This window comes from Melopsittacus undulatus, chromosome 1, assembly GCF_012275295.1.
Source record: "Melopsittacus undulatus isolate bMelUnd1 chromosome 1, bMelUnd1.mat.Z, whole genome shotgun sequence".
NCBI lineage: Eukaryota > Metazoa > Chordata > Aves > Psittaciformes > Psittaculidae > Melopsittacus > Melopsittacus undulatus.
In genome coordinates this window covers 35,498,566-35,517,744 of record NC_047527.1, presented here as the reverse complement: position 1 = coordinate 35,517,744, position 19,179 = coordinate 35,498,566, and the positions used below count along the sequence as shown (strand labels likewise).

Sequence of the window (19,179 nt, the reverse complement as noted above, 5' to 3'; positions counted from 1 at the left end):
AAAGCCATTCCCCCTTGCCCTGTCACTACATGCCCTTGTAAAACATCCCTCGCCATCAGAAGTGTGAAGCAAAATACATGAATGCTTCCTCACTGTGATGAGAATTAATTTCTGACTGGACCAGTAGAACTATTAGGTCTAAAGGATCTATTAGATTTAATAACTTGTTAAAACATAAGCAAATGGGAATTAAATTCTTAAATACAAAAATGAGAATCTGAGAAACAAATTTTTTACACTGCATAGGTTACCCATCTGATCTAAAGGAGCAGACAGAACTTTTCTATGGAACAGTAAGAAAAAGAGTAAGAGTTTGCCAAAAAAAATGCAAGCCCTAACCACTCATTTTCAAAATTGTTTTATTGCAGGTGGATAACAGAGATAAATACCTAACAGCAAAATCCAGTAAGTCACATTTATTTTCATTTTGGAACAATTCTCTAAACTGGTTGTGTTTTATCATAAAGAGAACAACAAGTTGCGCTACATTTCAGAACATTTTGTTCTTTAAAAGTGGTCAGACAGGTGGGAAATATTAAATGTACTACAAATTAAATGGATAATTTTCCACTCCAGCTTCATTTCCCAAATTGAGCAAGTCCAAGGAAAAGAAACGACTTTCTCTGTTCTGCAGATGCATATCAGTTGGTGATGCACTTCAAGCTATATTAATTTGATTAAAAAGTTTATCCTTAATAACCTGAGACATCAATCCATGTATAGCTTCTATGGTGGTCTTGCAGCTGAAAAACAAGCATAAATTCAACATTGGCCAAACACTGAACTGTCATGTTAACTGAAGATATTCAGCTGTTTCGGAAGTTCAGGGTGCCCATAACCCCATGAATCTTAACAACTGTCCAGAAAGGAAGAGTCACACACAGTTATTTAGCCATTGTTGCCAATAGCTGTCCGTAACTTGAAAAGCAAACTGATGAGCACTATGCACACAAAAAAATGATTCCAGAAAACTTCTTTGGCAATTTAGGACATCTTACATTAATGACAGCAAGTGAATTCTGTGGTCATCTGAACAAAAAAATAAAATACAATAAAAAAACATCCCTGGGAATGGAATGGAGCTTCCAGCTGTTATCAATACCCAAAGGCTCTTACTGTTCTCTCTACTTTATCTCCTTTGCAAAGTTCAGGCCAGTAGTGCACAGTAACCACAGCTCCTCTGAGAAATTTTACAGAGCACATTACAAGGAGAGCTCGTAGAGCTGATCAATTATTAGTCAAAATATGAAAGGTGCAAAACCCCCAAACAGCTGAGAGGATTCCTACCGATCCGCGTTTCATCCAGGGTGTTTAACTTAGGGGGATATATTAAACAAATGAAAATATCTCAAAAACAATATACAAATGCAAAAGGTTACTCAGCCTTGAAGTCATGGAGAACAGGAACAAATTACTCCTAGACAGATAAAGGAATCCCAGCAAAGGAAGTCAGCTTGGAGCCGTGTTTGGCTAAAACATACATACTCTTAGAAAAAAAAACTCGTAAGAGATGTGTATGTACTGCAACAGAAGACACCATACAGCCAAGCCTAACTACCTGTATGCTAATATCTGACCGTTTTTCTGAAAACAGGTACACCCAATAATCCTTTAGCTGACTTTTCAACCTTACTTTTGGAAAATAATTTAGGTGCCACTGTAATTTTTCTTAGGAAACATTACTGAAGATAAACATGCATCAGTGACAGTGTTACAATCTATTCTGGGAACTACAGTAAACTCTGTTACACAGGAAAGCAGCACTGATGACAACACTAAGCCCTTCCAGTCTTACAATTTATAAACTAACTACTGATGATAAATAAATCAAAACAGAAGAATTTCTAGAAATGCTGCAAGAAATAATACAGTTTGATGATCAGAGGAGTTATCTCTTTGAGCAACTGTAAACATATAAGGGTAATGTGAAAATAAAATGTGGTAAGTATTATGGGACACCAAACAGAGATCAAAATCTAAGCAAACCTGTCAGCTGCTCCATCCTTCTCATGTCTTTAAAATATTGCTACTGTAACTGTTTCACTACAGCAACTGGGAGGTACCACCTAAGGTGGCTGTTGTGAGTCAGCAATAGCCTTAACTCTATTGCAACCAAAATAGTCTAAATGGGTATTAACTTCTTAAAGACAGCCTTCCTCCAACTTGATGTTGGTTAGAAAATAAAATGCTAACATGCCTGTTAACCTTCCGTATCTCCTTGTCTTTATAAAGGCAAAGCCTGTGTTCACCTGAGTCATACTGAGCAAGATGTAAATAAAATTATGTATTTGTAAATCACTCTTCACAAAAAGCCATTTCTTTTTGTTTGTTTTTGTGTTTTCTACATATCGGGATTAAATGAGGAAGAGGGCTAGAAAGCCTCCAAAGCTGAAAAGCAAAACATCCCAGGTTTTATTACTTTTCTTTTTCAGTCCACTCCAAGGGATTCTACAGAATTGTTCCTTACTAAATGGAATTATATCTCACTCAGAACACTCCTAAGATGCATGTTGGTGAGTTCTGACTTGTCCACAATTCTGAGATTGTACCAGTGTGTACAGCACAGTACTTCTTGGTTTTCAGTCTGAAATTTGCCAAATGCAACATTCTTAAGCAGCCCAAGGCACTGTGTAACTTGCTGGACACCATTACCCTTTATTAAAGGTTTTACTTGGAAAAATGGTGACTATAACGTTATGCAGATAGTCTAAGCAATATGTAGTCTTCAGACTATTGTAAGAAAGATGTGTTAGCGAGATGTAACATGTTACTTCTGTAACATGTAACACTGTCCTTCAAAGCTCAAAAAAGAAACGAGCTGATTATCAACAAACACATAGGGCACACAGAAGGGAAATACTGCACCTTCTTTGAAACAATACTGTACACCCAGTTCATTAATTGATAATAGCAAGTATTTGTATCAGGCAGGGGAGGTAAATGTGAAGGCTAGAATGTCTGTAGTGTACTTCTTAGAAACAAGACACAAAACCATAAAACCTTCCTTATCTGTGGAAAAATGATGCATTAAGAAATATGAAAAAAGGGGAGTTCTTAATTTTTAAGTGAGTGAACTTACTGGACTGTTAGTACTAGTTCTTGTAATTACGTTCTATATAATAATATTATTTACTGTGAGTTTAAACCTGATTAACCATATAAAACTTGCTATTTTTTAGCAATGTTAGCATTTTGCACTGGACAGAATAAATCTTTTTGGCTTGTCATAAATGATGGAATTTAACAGGGATTTTTTTGTTTAATAAACTTCAAACTAGAGTTGAATTTTATCCCAGAAGCAAAGATTGTAAAGCCACTGTACACTTAAATAAAGGCAAGATTTTCTTAAATTAACATTTGGAGTCTCATCCTTATCTATAATATGACCATATTATTACCTATATTCTTGGTAGGTTACAATATAAGGCATGATTAAAAGCTTGAAACAAAGTAACGCTTTTTACAGGGAAGAACACAAATATACGTTATCTTACCTGTCTCTTGTTGCTTTTGCAAGTTTGTCTTCCGATTTCTTATCGTGAGTCTCCAAACCCAGCATAAAACTACCCCTTCCAAGCTGAGCTTCTGACTGCTCTAATTTTTCAGATAAATCAAAGACTTGGCCAGTGGTGTAGTCAGCATTCTTAGGAGAAAGAAGGCAATAAACATATTGAATTCTAAGGTATAAATTAAAGCATTTATACACAAACTGAATCTGAAAAGAGCCTTTAAGCCTGTAGTACTGCGTATTTTAACCTGCATCTGCAATTGAAGTGATACAGAACATGAATGGCACATGAGTGATGGTTAACAGAAGAACATCTGACAAATGCTCAACACCTAAAGCCTGAAATGGGCACTCTTTACTACTTTGAACTCATGCCCTAAGTTACAAAAAAGTAAAATTCAGTTGATTTGGACCAAGAAAAAATGTATAAAATTGGCTTTTGCAGAAGGAAGGTGTTGATGCTGAGCTCTTACATTGAAGGTCTACCTGCAGTATTTCTGTTGAAACCTCATGTGAGCTGGTTTTGATTCGTTTTTAAAAAGTGTTTACTTATTCAATACCATTATTTTAAAGCATACCATCTATTACAGTGCTGTAAAAAGACAGTTTAAAGTGTTTAAGACAAAATCTAAGTGTATCAAGAATTCAGTAAAATTAAACTTTATTCCCACCTTCTACTTTTGAAGAGCAGACATATGCAATGTTTCAGTATTTATGATTAGGAAAACCCTTCTTTCTTGTTTAATCTGACAAACAGATTCCTAATGTAGAATCTAAATCTATCAGTGTCCCATTTATCATTTTACAGTAGAGGGTCTGGCTTTCAGCACTAAGGAATTAACACATACACATGATAACATACCATGGTACTTACAGTAAGCAAGCTAGAAGAACTGAGAGTATTCACCCAGTACTTGTTCCACAAAAGCTCAAGCAATTTACGATCCAAAGATGATTTAAAGTATGAAACTTCTAAAGCATAATACCTTTAAAGACAAACATGCAAAGTAAGCTTTCATCTAAGAATGTTTTGTTTAGCTGTGACATCTAAAGTATATGCACCTCAAAAAATCCTTATCAATGGCAAATACCTTACAAAATTCAAAGCACTGAACAATAAAAAAATTATCCCAGCTACAATTCTAACTCTAAACAAATATCCATGCACCAAAAATGTCAAAACACTGTGCAGCAGCCTACAAGACACAGGACCCTGGTGTCAATTTGATCCTAAAGTTCTCTGCACACAGATGTTAAGCTACAGTGCTTGTCAGCAGCTGAAGGCAGAACTGAAGCCAGGCCTGAAACCACTGAAATAAGTGGTTCCATCTTTTCTTAGCTGTTCTTTCCAAACACTGTGTCTCCAACATCTGCCTTTACTTTCCACCCCACTGTAGCTTAACCAGTAAGAAATGGTGCTCCAAGCTGGATCAGCTCAGGCAACTGACCCAGCAAAACAAATGCCAAACAAGTAATACCTCACAAAATAAGCATGAAGTGAGGAACACATGGCTGGGGATAGAACAGTTAAAGAAAGAATGGTTAAAACTATCTTTCAATTCATGGAAAGTAAACTAGCAGGAGAGAAAAAGCATTAATTCTTCCTGTTGCTGATGTTATCCCTCCAGGATCTGCACTTTCCAATCCTTCCAAAGACAGAAGCAATCTTAACATGCCCAGTGTGATGCAGAACAGAGAGATATATAGCACTTGCCACTACTCAGAAGAGCAAACATTACAGTCTCCCTAGCCCTGCTCTAGAGAAGCATGTACATCTGAGCCTTTCCTCCCTGCTCTAAGAAAACACAAAGGTGTTCAAGAATCAACTGCTAAAGCTTTTAACCAAGTTCATCTTTGTAACAGTTCTCCCATAAAGTATCTCCTGATAAATGACAGTAACACTTTTCCACAAAGTCAACAGTGCTAAAGCAACAAAAAACTTCATGGTCTGAAACACTTCCAAGAAATGTAGTTCTCTCTACTGAATCACTCACTAACCTAAACACAAAGATTGAGAACTTGTGGTACAGGGAGTAGTTTTTTTGTTACTTACTGTTTACAATGTACACCAAAGTCTTCTATTTTATTAAGTGGAATAGTCTGGTATTCAGAGGGACCTTCATCTGGAGGTTTATAGCCCTAAAAATGCAACAAAGGGCAAAGATTACACAATATCTCTGATATTTCTGTGATTTTCTAGTTTTTAGTCTAACCTTTCCATACTGTTGGGGTTTTGTATATTATTTTGTGGAAAGTCACAATATTTATTTGAAAGAGTTAAGTAGATAGTTTTGAACCTTCCTTTTCTAAAATGAAAAGCACAATACCACATATTAAATATGCCATTACTGTTTAGTTTTAGGTCTAAAAAAATGACAGAAAAGAATTAACATAAATGCACTTTGATGAATGCTACCTACAATTATAACCATTAAAAATTACCATGTGGAGCTACATAATTTTAGGGCAGTTCCACTATCTTGACAGTCTATTTGACACTGCCACAAATCTATGACATATAAACTAGAAGTCAACCTTTGTAAATCTAATCAATATCCAAAAATATGTAATAACCAGTATATCAGCATATCTTCCTTTTAGAATGAACAATGACATACCGTATAGCACAGCAGATCAAACTGTCAGATGATCAAACTGTAGTAATCTTTAGAACCAATCTATTACTTATTTAAAGGCTGTTTAGCGATCACACACTAGATAATTTTCACTATTTACCTTAGGATATGTCCTAAATGCTCCAAGATTTACTTTTCCTGCAGATATTGTTCTTGTTGGATCAATCTGTAGAAATAAAGATAATGTTTGTTATACACATTTTATAAATTATTACAGGCATACACGAACTCTACAATAATTGTATTTCAGAAATACAGTTAGTGCAAATTGTATTCATTTTGTCATAAATGGTACTTTTTCAGTCAGCAGCTATTGGTATGAGATTTGACTCTACAAAGACAGGAATATCAATAGCCTTATATGGACCATTTTTTCAAACTTATTTTCCTTGTTTCCAAAATACATTAAAAACAATAAACCATAATAAAAATCTGCATTTTAATTTCATAACCCTTAGAAGTAAAAAAAAGCATATTCTGATCTGCTGCATTTTGGTGGAAAATACAGGAAACTAGTGAAAGAATCTCCTTACTAATACCCTGTTTAATTTTAAAAATAACTAAAACCCCCCCAACCAATGGTTAAAAAAAAAAAACCAAGAAAAAAGCAGTCCCAAGGAAAGTGCTCCGAACCTGTGAAATTGTGTCAGAACATAGGAGAATTCACATGGTGGAAATACTTCTTAAGGGTAATTTATACTTTTCTAATGTAATTCTTCCATCAGCATTATAGTCCTTTCTGACTAACTCCAGTCTTTTTTCCCCCTCATTTCCTTCGGTAGGAAATACAAGTACTATCTAAAATAAGGTTTACTTTTGATTTCAGATGTGATCTGAAGCCCGGAAGACCCTAGATGGCTCAAAGAGTTTCTTAAGATTATTTTTTTTTTCTTAAATAGTTTTCATAGTTTCTTCTACCTTGCACTATGCTGTTAATTTAATTTAAAAGGCATTTTAGATGCAAAGTAACATCTAGTTATTTAGTTGCTCTATTTTGACAGAAGAAGCAATGACGAGAACAAAAGAAATTATTTTTGTTATATAGCAGGAGGTTGAATATGTATTGCTCAATATATTGATTTTAAGTACCAAGTAAAAACTAAAGTTGAGAGTAATGCATGAATTTGTACAGAGCTACCATACCTGAAATGCAGTGAAAATGGCCTTGGTAAGCAATACTACTGGTTTGACCAGCTTGTGGCCAGCAAAGCAAAAGGAGCAATACCAATTTAAAATCTGGATCCAACATTTCCACTGGAATGTTAGCAGACTGAAAGCTAAAAATTACTATCCCTTCAACATAATCTGATATGCAGTTTTATCAACTATCAAACAGTACTTACAACCACTGCTACAAAGGGTTCTTGAAATTGCTGATTTAGCATTTGGGTACTGACGTCGATCCCAGAGAGCCAGCAGCCATACCCAGGGTGACTGTGATACCAACCAATTGCATTTTCTAGACGACCAACCTACCAGCAGTGAAGGAAAACAAAACTGTTGTGAACCTCCATTCCGAAAGCATCAGCTGCCCTCTATTGGGCCTTCCAGCATACTACAACAGAGTCAGAGGATAAAAACAATTGCACACACAGCCTGTGATGCTCAACTTACTAATACGGAACGTGTGTCTTATTTTGCTAAACCGTTTTCTAGAAACTATACAATCTTAAGTATTAATAGTTTCTTTTACATCCACTACCACAGAGCAAAAGAACTACAAGGAGCTAGGAGCTCCTTCAATGACAGCTGATGTACAGAAGATGCCACATGGTGAGATTGTAAACTGGGACTCTTCTGTGTGGGTAAGAAATTTTTTAGGGTAGCTATGACATAAGTATATATAATTCCATATAATACATGGTATGTCTGTACAGAGTGAATTTTCATTATTTAGTACAGTAACCCATCTCAGAGGCACATAGAAAGATTAGGAGTAGGTTTAAAATGTAACTTCAGAGGCTTGTTTTCAAACATGGTGACAGAAATTATTGCCAGAGCATACTCTGAAAGCCAAAGATGAACTTTTTCATTTTTTTTAGGCTCAGAAAAATGCAAAATAGGAGTTTCCCCTAGCGATCTCTACAAATACTGGAAGAAAACCAAACCACAAATAAAACACAACAACAAAAACAAGAACAAACACCCACTGCACCTAATTTTGTACCCCTCTTGCAGAATTGCTTATGGGCTGCTTCACACCGAGTTGAATAATTTTGGCATGACCGCATCTGCCAGTTCTTAACTGAGTTGTGTGTTTGTATGCATCATCTGCTTGGTTTTGCCAAATACTGAATATATCAAGAAGGTTAAACCAGAAAAATGCTGAGATGAGACAGAACACGCAAGCTGCCACCTGAAGTGAACATGTAGTTTATTTTTGAATTGGTGAATATTATTTAAGTTTTCTTTATAACTCCCATATAGAGAGACCAACAAACCACTAAAGAACATGAGATTTTTCAAAGCCAAATAACACATTCTGACTATATTAACACCAGATCCTGCTCACACAGAAGCAAATAACAAGAACACTGGTGTCTGTGAAGTACTTATGCAGGGGAATATATCAACTTGCAATCTAATATTAGCGAGTCATTCCAGGAACAACTACTTGCCAAAATCAAATGTGCAACTGCCAGCATGCAAACTCTGACAGAGCACCAGTAAAGCTGAGTTGTATTTGCACACAAGTTCAATTTCCCATTTGTACTCCTACATAAATCTGGACTGTTTTAAACATCAGATGTACTAACTATATTAAAAAAAATGCTATAGGCTTACCATTTTGAAACCCATTATTTCTACCTAAGAACTGGGTAGTATGAATACATGTTTAGGTACACATATCTTTTCAAGTTACCTACTTTTCTGCAACAACAGTATTATTATGTCATTAATACTTTCTAGATAAAAGGAACTAGATTATCTCTAAATTTGTTCCTAAGTAGGGATGAGTTATTAGAAGTCTTAGAACATACCTACTTTTGGATTATCCTTACTCTTTTCTGTTGTTATGATCTAGTCTAATTCACATCTATTTAAATAAGTCTTAACTGCATATAAGGCTGTGAATAGAAATACAACTCTCCAAAATAACCCAAATACTGCTCTGTTATTTCCAGTGAGTAAGTAGGCAGCTTCTGATTTCAGTTCGTTTAAAATATTTTGGGAATTAAAGAAGAATCAGAGGATAAACTCTGCCTCAAAACATTTGAGCTTGGAGAGCTAGACTTATTCCAATGCTTATCTGTAGCATGGGATTGCCCTGTATTGGAAGGAGCGCACCAACAGCTGATCTGATGTGCCATGCTGTTTTCTGTATCAGCCACAATGCAGCTTCATATTTCTATTACCATTCTGCATGTGAGAATTTTACTACACAGTCAGGCTTAGTATGAAATGGATTTCTGAATACAGGATACTGAAGATGGCATTTTCTTCACAAATGTGTTTATTTTTATGGAAAACAGCAGCATGGCTATGCAGTACAACTTCAAAAAGCAGGAAGTTACGAATAAATACCATATTCCTGATCTACAAATAGTAAACATTTCTGACACCTATATTATATTTAATTTTGCACAGTGTTTTTAGAAACATGTATCGGTTATTCTAGAAACACGTACTCCTTTTTCCATCTACAAGCCACCAACTACAGTTACAAAAATGCTTCCTCAGCAACGAAAATAATTTAGAAAGGAATTCAAGAAGAATCCAGTACTTGATGACCTACTGTAAGACATGGAAATAGATATGTGAAAATGTTTAGAGGCCCCTGTGGTTGCTTGCTGCCAACACAGTTCCCTTAGTCATGTTTAAGCTAAAGAAAACAGGGCACTGGGCAGCCACTTTATCACTGTGAAAGGGGGGAGGCCTGCAAACCCCAGAGCATGCTCCTGCGTGATTAGCTTACAAGATCTGCAGCTATACCATGGAGAGTGAGAAACACGCTCTGCCACTTCTTACCTGCTTTGCGTTTTCGATGTAGGCAGCCATGTACTCATAGGCGGCCGCCTGAGCGTTGACGCGAGTCTCAGTGCCCTCCACCGGCAGGGCGAAGCTGTCCATGATGATCATGGTCTCCCCGTCCACCTTGCCCAACATAAGCCCCATCACCTCCAGGTTGCCTCCCGACCTAGCGTGCATCACCATCTTCAGGAGAGCCAGGGCCGAGATCTTGCAGTACTTGAAATAATGGTGGCTGCAATACAGAGACCGCGGAAGCCATGAGTGACAGTTCCGCCTCCCTGGCCGTGCCTCAGGCCCCGGCAGCCCACCCCTCCGGGCCCCGCCGCCCGCCCCGTTCCCTCTTACTCTTTGGTCCAAGGCTTGGCCGCCAGAATCTCCTGCTGCTGCTTGCGGTCGTACTTGTAGATCTCGTCGATACTCTGCGCCTCCTGCATGTTGTTGGCCAGCTCCCAAGTCTTCTGCGCCATGCCGCTCCCGGAGGCGCCGCTGCCCGCCGCCGCCATGGCCGCCCCCTGCTCCGGGCCCGGGCCTGGCCCTGGCCCGCCTCACCGCCGCACCGGGCCGCAGGCAGAACCAAGCGAGGCCAAGGGGGTTCCGCGGGAAGTGGTACGATCCGCGCAGGCGCGGGGTGGGTGGCACTGCGCCCCCCAGCGGCTCCGCACGGGAGCTGTCGGGCGGTGCGGCCCGGCTACAGCAATGTACGGCCTGGCGGAGGCGTCCGGGGGCTGCAGTGCGTTCTCCGTACTAGCCTCCGCCCGGCCAAGCGGTGTGTCACGGCAGGCGACCCCTCCGTAGAGAGGAGATCACCATCATCATAGCCGCCGCCACCACCACCATCTTGCTTCCCGCTCCTGTTCACCTTGTAAAGCCGCACTGGGGCTGCCCAGCACTCACCCTGTGAGGCGGAGAGATAGAAGAGACTCCCACCAGGGGGCGCTGCTCGGCGCTCCCGCCGGTTTCCGAGGAAGTGGTAACGCGCGGGACGTGGGGAGCTGGGACTGCCGGTGAGAGGCGAGTGGAGGCCGGGGCAGCTCCCGAGAGCGCACCCCACGCAGACAGGGCTGCTGCCGGGACCGGGGCCGAGCGGCTGCCTTGCTCACAGCCCAGAGCGGGCGGCGGCCGGGGCGAGGGCTCCTCGCAGGGGAGCGGGACGGGTCCGGAGGCGGGGGCTGTGTGAGAGGAGGCGCGGTGGAGGAAGCGGGACGGGGCGGAGCGGGGGTGCCGGGGCCCGGGGCACAGTGTCAGGTCTGAGCCTCCCTGCGGGGGCAAAGGTTTCTGCAGGGCCTTCCGGTGGGAGCAGTTTGTTTGTGCGGCCGTTGCCTAACAACGGCGCTGCACTTTTTAAAGGGTCTGATCCCAGGGTGCCGCCTGCCCGGCCTGCCGCCGGCAGCGCCTCACACCTGGGCCGAGGGGCACGGATGCTTCCGGGGGTGCCCGAGGAATGCTGCTGAGGAGGGAACGAGGGAGGCGGTACGTGTGCTGGCCGGCGCTGCAGGCCCGGGTGGCGGAGAGGCGCTGCCCCGAGCTGTCACGCTCGAGGGAGAAGTCTTTGTCCCCGCTCTGAAGGGTTCTTCCGAAAATAATGCCCTTTTGGATCACACGGGGTGTTTTGGCATAGTAGATAAGCCATTAATAGTGAGGGGAAGTAACTTGCGAAACTTGTTTGGTAGTTTCAAGGGTTAATTGCCTTCACAGTTATGAAGAAGTGTTGGTTTAATCAGTTTATAAATTATGAGCGTCCAGACCCTGGATTTTCTTTTCTTTTTGTTCTTTACCAGATAAGAATTTGAAAGAAAGGAAGGTGAAAGGTAGAGCAAGCATGTCTGTGACACCTAGAGCTTATTGTAAATGCCGTTCCCAGGGGCGGCCAGTGATGGCTGTTACAAGACGTCAGGGAGTTTGCTTGAAACTTTAAAAAATGCTTTCCAATGATATGATTATGTGACCATAATAACTGTAAGCACAGTTATTAAACGTAGCATATAATTGCTTTTTCAAAGTGCTTCCCTCCTCACCACCCTTGTTGCAGTTCATATGGATGGGAATTGCCATCTTGTCAGTTTTCTTGGTGGTGTTTTAGTGTTAATGGTAGCACAGGAAAGGTGAAATCTGTTTACTTTTATATACTGGTTTTAAATTTTGCTCCCCATTTTCCTAAAAAAGTAGGGGAGAAGGGAAAGAATAAAAAGGAATGTAGTAAACACTGCTTTAGATGATGAAGTTGGTACACAATACACAGCTAGGTATAGTACCTATGGTACGATACATATGCACATAGATGTTTTGCATATCTTGAATACAGAGACGTGCATTATTAACTCTTGCCATAGATGCAGTAAAAACCTCATGTTCAAGCTTGACTTATTTTCTTGTATATCTGTATGCTTTCTATTGCCTGGTATGCTCGCTTAAGTTGAAATCTGCCTTGCTGACTCTAATTATTCAGAGTTGCTTTGTGAAAACTTCCAATTTAAAAGGAAAAAAAGATTTTATGAAACCCAAAAATCTTAAAAGTAAGCATATAGAAAATACTATTTTTATGGGACATTTTCAGACAGTAGTTGAGTGTATAGCAGAAGTATGTTTAATGGAATTTCACTCTCAATAATGCAGTGTTTTGGGATTAAAGATACAGGATTTAAAGATGCAAGAGTGAAAGGAAGAGCTAGTAGATATGTCAAACTTTTTTTTTCCCCAATAGTCTTTTTGGAATATTCTGTTTTCTAAAAACTTGAAAAATACAGTGTCTGCATCTCATAATTTTTGGGGACCTATGGTTTATCCTTGAGTTTTCAGATGTTTACAGCATGTTCTAACTTTCCATTTTTCTCTATGCATATACTTGTGGTGCTTCCTCCAAGCTTACTTTTGAAGCTGCCACTTTTACTAGTACTTGCAAGGTCTAGAAATACACCAAATGCATTCAGACATACTGCTTAACTGAAAATGGATGTTTTTTGTTTTGAATTGGAGTGGGTTTATAGTGGCAGGCTGTGCTTTGTTATGTTTTTGCAGTGGTATGAAGTCAGTTTGATGGTTTGCTTTGAGTTTACTGCTGTCACCTCTGAGATAGTTCACTGTGTAACTGGGAACTGTGTTGGCACTCTTTTCAGATAGAAACATAATGTTTCTTTGTTGTGATTAGTCATGATCTCATCACTTGATACAGTAGTTGATAGAATTGATTAATATTCAGTAAGTTATTTGCTAACATACTGTTTTTTGAACTGTGCAGTGTATGTATCACATTCAAATCGCCAGTCTTTTGCTTAGAATATATAAGCATTTTTAGTTTTTTATTTCTTTCAGTATAATACAGTCTTTTTGCATATCTCATAAGGATCCTGCATATTTTAAGATCGACTCTAGCAGAAAGATATAAGAAACAAATATCTAGCTATTTTCTAAGAGTTCTAGGAGGCATTTGGCCACTTTTCCTGGTTATTCAGCTGTATTAAAGGTATGCTGAATCATTGGTGCTGTAGCATTATTTGTCTCAGTGTTCTCCAAAGTCTGGAGTTGTGCGATTTCTTCACACCAGTTGAATTGCTATGTAGTTCAACTGTAACTGTTTTGTCTTTATTTTTCTAATTTATTAGATTGCTCTCTGAGCAATATGATTGGAGTGCAGAGTGATGGAATATTCATTGTGTTACTTGTGCTAGATACAGAAAACACTGCAAATACTCCTCTCCTTATACCATCTCTCAGAATAGGTTTGGTACCATTCCAGTACGGTGATTTGGAAACAGTTCTGGAGTTAATAAATGTTATTTTAAATAGAAGCAATACAGATATTAAAGTCAGTGAACTTTTGGAAAGACTTCTCATAATGCCTCCTTATTCTACGTGAAGTAATTTTTCTCGTTGTGGTTATGCAGCACTGGCTAGATGATGAGACCAACTATTAAATTCTTTAGTATGACAAGTTGTTTCACCCATTCAGAAGAGTTTTTTTCTTTATTCTTATGTAATCTTGTAGGCTAAATAAAATTTATTACTGCCTGAAAACTTACCCTTTTTTAGATTTATTTTATGCTTTATCAGTGTGCAGAACTGTCCTGGTTTGAGCAGTAGCAGTCATTTTTCTCCTTCTTGGTAGCTGGTGCAATGCTGTGTTTTGACTTTCAGGCTGAGAACAGTTGCTGATAGCAAGTGCGTTTTGAGTTACTACTCAAATGTTTGGTTTGTCCAAGGCCTTTTTCTGAGCCTCATGCTCTGCCAGGGAGGAGGGAGGCTAGGAGGAAGGAGAGACAGGACACCTGCCCCAGGCTAGCCAAAGAGGTATTCCATACTATAGCACGTCATACCCAGGATGTAACCGGGAGATACCTGGAAGGGCTAGAGGACTCTGGGGGCATGGATTAGGTATCGGTCGGTGCTCGGTTGGGCAGGGTGGGGTGAGTTATGGGTCGGTGGCTGGTGAGATGTTGTATTCTCTTCACTTGTTATTTCCTTTATCATGATTATTTGTAGTAGTAGTAGCAGTAGTGATTGATGTTATACCTTAGTTTTTAAACTGTTCTTATCTCAACCCATGGGGGCTACATTCTTTGGATTCTCCTTCCTAACTCTCCAGGAGTTGGGGGAGCAAGGGGGGGGGGGAGTGAGTGCACGAGCTGTGCAGTTTGGTTTTAAACCGTGACAAGAACTAATGAGATTAAGGATTTAGGACAAATCAGATGGGAGAATTTATATTTGGAATTAACTGTCCTGTATTATCACTAGGGGTTGTGAATAGGTTGTCCTAGTTCTGCCTTCTTTAACAATATTATAATCTCATATTATGAATAAAAAATGGCATTAATATAAGAGAAAAAGTTGAAAGGAATATGTTTTAAGGAATACATCAAGCAGATTTATTCCTTAAATTAAGTTAGCATGCAATTACTTGAATTTATCTGGTGGAATTTTGACATTTTTTCTCTTCATCTTACTTTCAGTCTCTCCAGACACTTCTATCTTTACCTATGAAGTGTCTTATTCCCCTGTTTTTTGAGGTTGGTTTTGTTATTATTATTATTATTTTTAATTCTTTGATCCTATCCCTGAAATTGTCTTCTAATATGCATTTATTATTGGCCTGTTGTTTACTTCATACAATCTGTAGGCTTTAGAGGGATACTGAATTAGCCTTACTAAAACTGCTGTGCAATCTGAGTTCAGATACTGTATGGGATTGCATAAGCAATCCTTTTGCTTAAGTTGTTCAGGTAGTGTTAGAGAGATTGAGGGTCATAATTCTCTACTCGGTTTTACCTTTCCTTTAAGTGTAGAATATATGTATGGATTTTCATCTGTAGGCTTGTTTTTGCAAAGCTTATCCAGTGGATTTGGAGAAAATGCTGAGTGGGGATTGGGATGAAGTAGGCTTTATTTTTGTTTTGGTCTGTCTTCTTTCCAAGTTTACTTAGTATGCAGATCTATAGTATTTTTAGTCCTGGCAAGACTATCCTAACAAAGAATATTCAAAGTCTGAGTGTGAGCCTTAACTTCTCTACAGTTCCATTGTCATGAATTTGATTGACTTTAGTTTTTATTGTGAGGCTGTCCAGGAGCAGCAATATACACTAAATTGCACAAATAAGATGTTTGCAGTTAAATAGGCAAGATGCACAATTAATGGAAGCAAGGTAATGAGCTGCTCCTCAGTATGTGTTTTCTTACAGAAGGGTGTCTTGTCTGATTGCAAGTCAGTGCTGCCTCATATCCATGGTTATTGCAGAGTTGGAGCTGTTCTTATTGCCTCTGCTATTTTGTTGGTACAGGAGGTAATGATACATGGTTGGCACCAACTCCAGAAACACTATGCATATGTTTTATGCTTGGTTGTGGTGGGTTTGATTTTTTTCTTTTCTTGGTTATTTTTTTAATGGATTTTTTTTTTTTTTTTGGTTTTGAGTAAGCTTGATGATTTTTAAGACTTCTTGTGATAGTAAGTTAAGCACAGAATTAATTGTATGATTTGTTCCTTATTTTAGAGTATATGTGTATTTTGTACTTTTTTGCCTTAAAAATTCCTTTATCCTGTTTATTTTTGTCTAATTTGATTTTATCATTCACTAGCAATAAGCTGGTGCTAGTGTGACATGAAGGGCCATTAGTAGACTTGCAGTCAAAGAAAAACAACCCCAAAGCACTTAGGAAAAAAAAAGATTTAGAGAAATACCTTCAGTCTTATAATATGAAATATTTGAATTTTCTCTCTGTAAAAGTAATCAAGTGAATTACATCAAGAAATGTCCATGGATGGGTTTCCTGGTTCAGGTGTACAAAACATCTTACGGCTTGTAGTTCTAAGGGAGAAACTTGAGCATTACATAACTACTGTCTTAAGCAACTGTAATTATCTTTACATTTTGGAGATTCCTTGTTCTGTCTTTTCCATAACCTTAGAAATGATGGCGGATGATTTAGACAAATTTATTGAAGATCAGAAGGCCAAGTTGGCACAAGATAAGGCAGAACTTGAAAATAATCCACCGTACATGGAAATGAGGGTAAGAGTATTGGCTAGTTTTCACAAATGTAAACATGTCTTTTGTTTGGGTCTTGATTTAAGCTTACTTTTGCTGTGCTTTCAAACTGTACTTTTAGTTCAAGTATATATTATTTATCTATTCAAAGTAATTTCTAATTTAAATTCTCTATGTGGATGTTTCAAAACTTGTTTGCAACCAGGCATGTAATACACAAATGTTATTGTATAAGTGGAAAAATTCTTGTAAATGGTTATTATTGTTCCTTCCTCACTCCCTAGGGAAGCTGACTGAGCAGGGACCTGCTCTCAGCCCACTCCAGAGCATGGGTATTGGGTTGGTGATGGATAATATAAATATCCTCAAAATTACTGTTGCAGAAACTAGAAAATGTAAAAGGCAGATTACTTAATCCAATCAATTAAACAAAATCTGTTCTTATCACACATTTCCTGTTAGAAATTTTACTACCTAATTCTAAAGCTATAAAGATTTTATAATTTGCAGAACACCATTAAACTGTGTAAGAGTGCCAGTACCTGGCAAGGAGCTGTATCTAAATAATTCAAGCTAGCTAAGTGTTATGGTAACTAAGTCAAGTCCTTGGTGAAAAAAGGAATTTTGATTTATCTGTTGTTTGAGTTACAATGTCCCAAATAGTTTGAGCTTTATCAGCAATTATAATATTCTGTTTTCACTCCCTTTTTTGTTTTATCAGAATGTTATGAGAATTCATCTTTCCTCTTCTGTAGGAAAGGATGTATAAAAGTATTTTTACCTAATTATCATAATTCTTTCCAGAAAGGTTTATTAATTCACTCCAGACAGTTAATTCTTAGGGAGCTGTGAAGAGTTTGGCTTCCTTTATTTTTGCTTCCTCTGCTCAGAGCAAGTTTAAGGGGGAGAATGTTTCCAGCCTATAGTTTGATAAAGTCCTCAGCTGCATGATGAAAGTGCAGTTAAAGGGAGCAGGTGTGTTAAACTTCACCATAATACCATGTAATTCTTTCATAGTTTCAAATAGGGTGCAGTATGTCACATCAGCCTCCATAAAAAAAACCCAAACCAGAGAAGATACGTGTAAACTATGAAACAATTGTAGATTATGACATACAGTTTATGAAATAAATTGCAATAAATATTGTCAACATATTTAATGACATGAAATACTTTGAACATACTGAACTGATAATTCCTGTGTTGTAAAGGAGAGCTACTTTTTTGGTGGCATTAGTGAAATGTATAACTTGCTTACTGTGTTAATCCAGCATCTTTTTCAGTCTTTCTATTCCTCTGTTCTACAGTGCTAATAATTATGTTAATAATGTTGTTCCTGTATGTGATACTTCTTTTACCTTGTGATGCAGCAAAGTGTTTTGTTTTCAGAATAAGGAATCAGAGAAGCTTTCTGAGACTAGCAAAATGTTAATATCCATGGCTAAAGAAAATATACCTCCAAATAGTCAACAGAACTATTCTTTAGGTACAGTATATGTATTTTTTTATATGTCTTCTAGATTTAACTAGTATTCAGCTACCTTTGAAAATTTTTGGAATTACTGCTTTGGATTTTTAATTATAAGATAAACATTATAATTCAAGTGAGTACCAATTCTTCAGTCTTCCAAATGTCTTTGAGTTGTGTGGAATTTGTTTTGTAGTTATGCTACTCTTTGTGCACACCCAGTCTACTTGATGGTGAGATGGGAGCAGAAAAAGTCTTGGCTCTGTGTAAGCACTGCTCAGCAGTAACTAAAATATCCCTGGTTTATCCACACTGTTTTCAGCACAAATCCAAAACACAGCCCCATACAAGCTACTATAAAGAAATGTAACTCTATCCCAACCAGAACTAATATGTTCTGTAATAATAATCTGGGCACTGAACACATTTGATTATCAGTGGATGGTTGTTGACATTATTCATAGAATCATAGAAACATAGAATGGTTAGAGTTGGAAAGGACCTGAAGATCATCTAGTTCCAACCCCCCTGCCATGGGCAGGGGCACCTCACACTAAACCATACCACCCAAGGCTCTGGCCAACCTGGCCTTGAACACTGCCAGGGATGGAGAATTCAAAATGCCTGGGTAACCCATTCCAGTGCCTCACCACCCTGACAGGAAAAGAATTTCTTCCTTTTATCCAATCTAAACTTCCCCTGTTTAAGTTTGAACCCATTACCCCTTGTCCTATCACTACAGTCCCTAATGAAGAGTCCCTCCCCAGCATCCATATCGGCCCCCTTCAGATACTGGAAGGCTGCTATGAGATCTCCACGCAGCCTTCTCTTCTCCAGGCTGAACAGCCCCAACTTTCTCAGCCTGTCTTCATATGGGAGGTGCTCCAGTCCCCTGATCATCCTCGTGGCCCTTCTCTGCACTTGTTCTAACAGTTCCATGTCCTTTTTATGTTGAGGACATCAGAACTGCACACAATACTCCAAGTGAGGTCTCACGAGAACAGAGTAGAGGGGCAGGATCACCTCCTTTGACCTGCTGGTCATGCTCCTTTTGATGCAGCCCAGGATACAGTTTTAGCTGGTTCTGCTTTAAAGCAGTGTAATTTCACTTGGATTAAG

The 19,179-nt window shown here is 38.7% G+C and overlaps 2 protein-coding genes across 10 annotated transcripts in view; one reads left to right on the top strand and one right to left on the bottom strand.

Moving 5' to 3' along the window:
• Positions 1–342: 342 nt before the first annotated feature.
• COPS5 (COP9 signalosome subunit 5) lies at positions 343–10,753 on the bottom strand. The gene is made up of 8 exons (XM_005150786.3): positions 10,462–10,753; positions 10,114–10,348; positions 7,488–7,616; positions 6,245–6,310; positions 5,562–5,647; positions 4,383–4,494; positions 3,495–3,643; positions 343–743 (listed from the first exon to the last, which is right to left on the bottom strand). The coding sequence occupies exons 1-8, from the start codon at positions 10,617–10,619 to the stop codon at positions 659–661; spliced, it is 1,020 nt and encodes a 339-aa protein (XP_005150843.1). The 5' UTR covers positions 10,620–10,753; the 3' UTR covers positions 343–658.
• Positions 10,754–10,822: 69 nt separating this feature from the next.
• The window catches only part of CSPP1 (centrosome and spindle pole associated protein 1), a 57,422-nt gene continuing 49,065 nt past the window's right edge, over positions 10,823–19,179 (top strand). For 7 of the 9 annotated variants that reach the window (XM_031050630.2, XM_031050628.2, XM_031050627.2 and 4 more), the window contains exons 1-3: positions 10,825–11,120; positions 16,513–16,616; positions 17,982–18,078. In XM_031050630.2, coding sequence (XP_030906490.2) covers positions 16,515–16,616; positions 17,982–18,078 — 199 coding nt within the window. In that variant the 5' untranslated portion in view covers positions 10,825–11,120; positions 16,513–16,514. Of the gene's footprint in view, positions 11,121–16,512; positions 16,617–17,981; positions 18,079–19,179 lie in introns of all 9 variants that reach the window. The other 2 variants (XM_031050629.2, XM_031050624.2) reach the window with 2 other exon arrangements.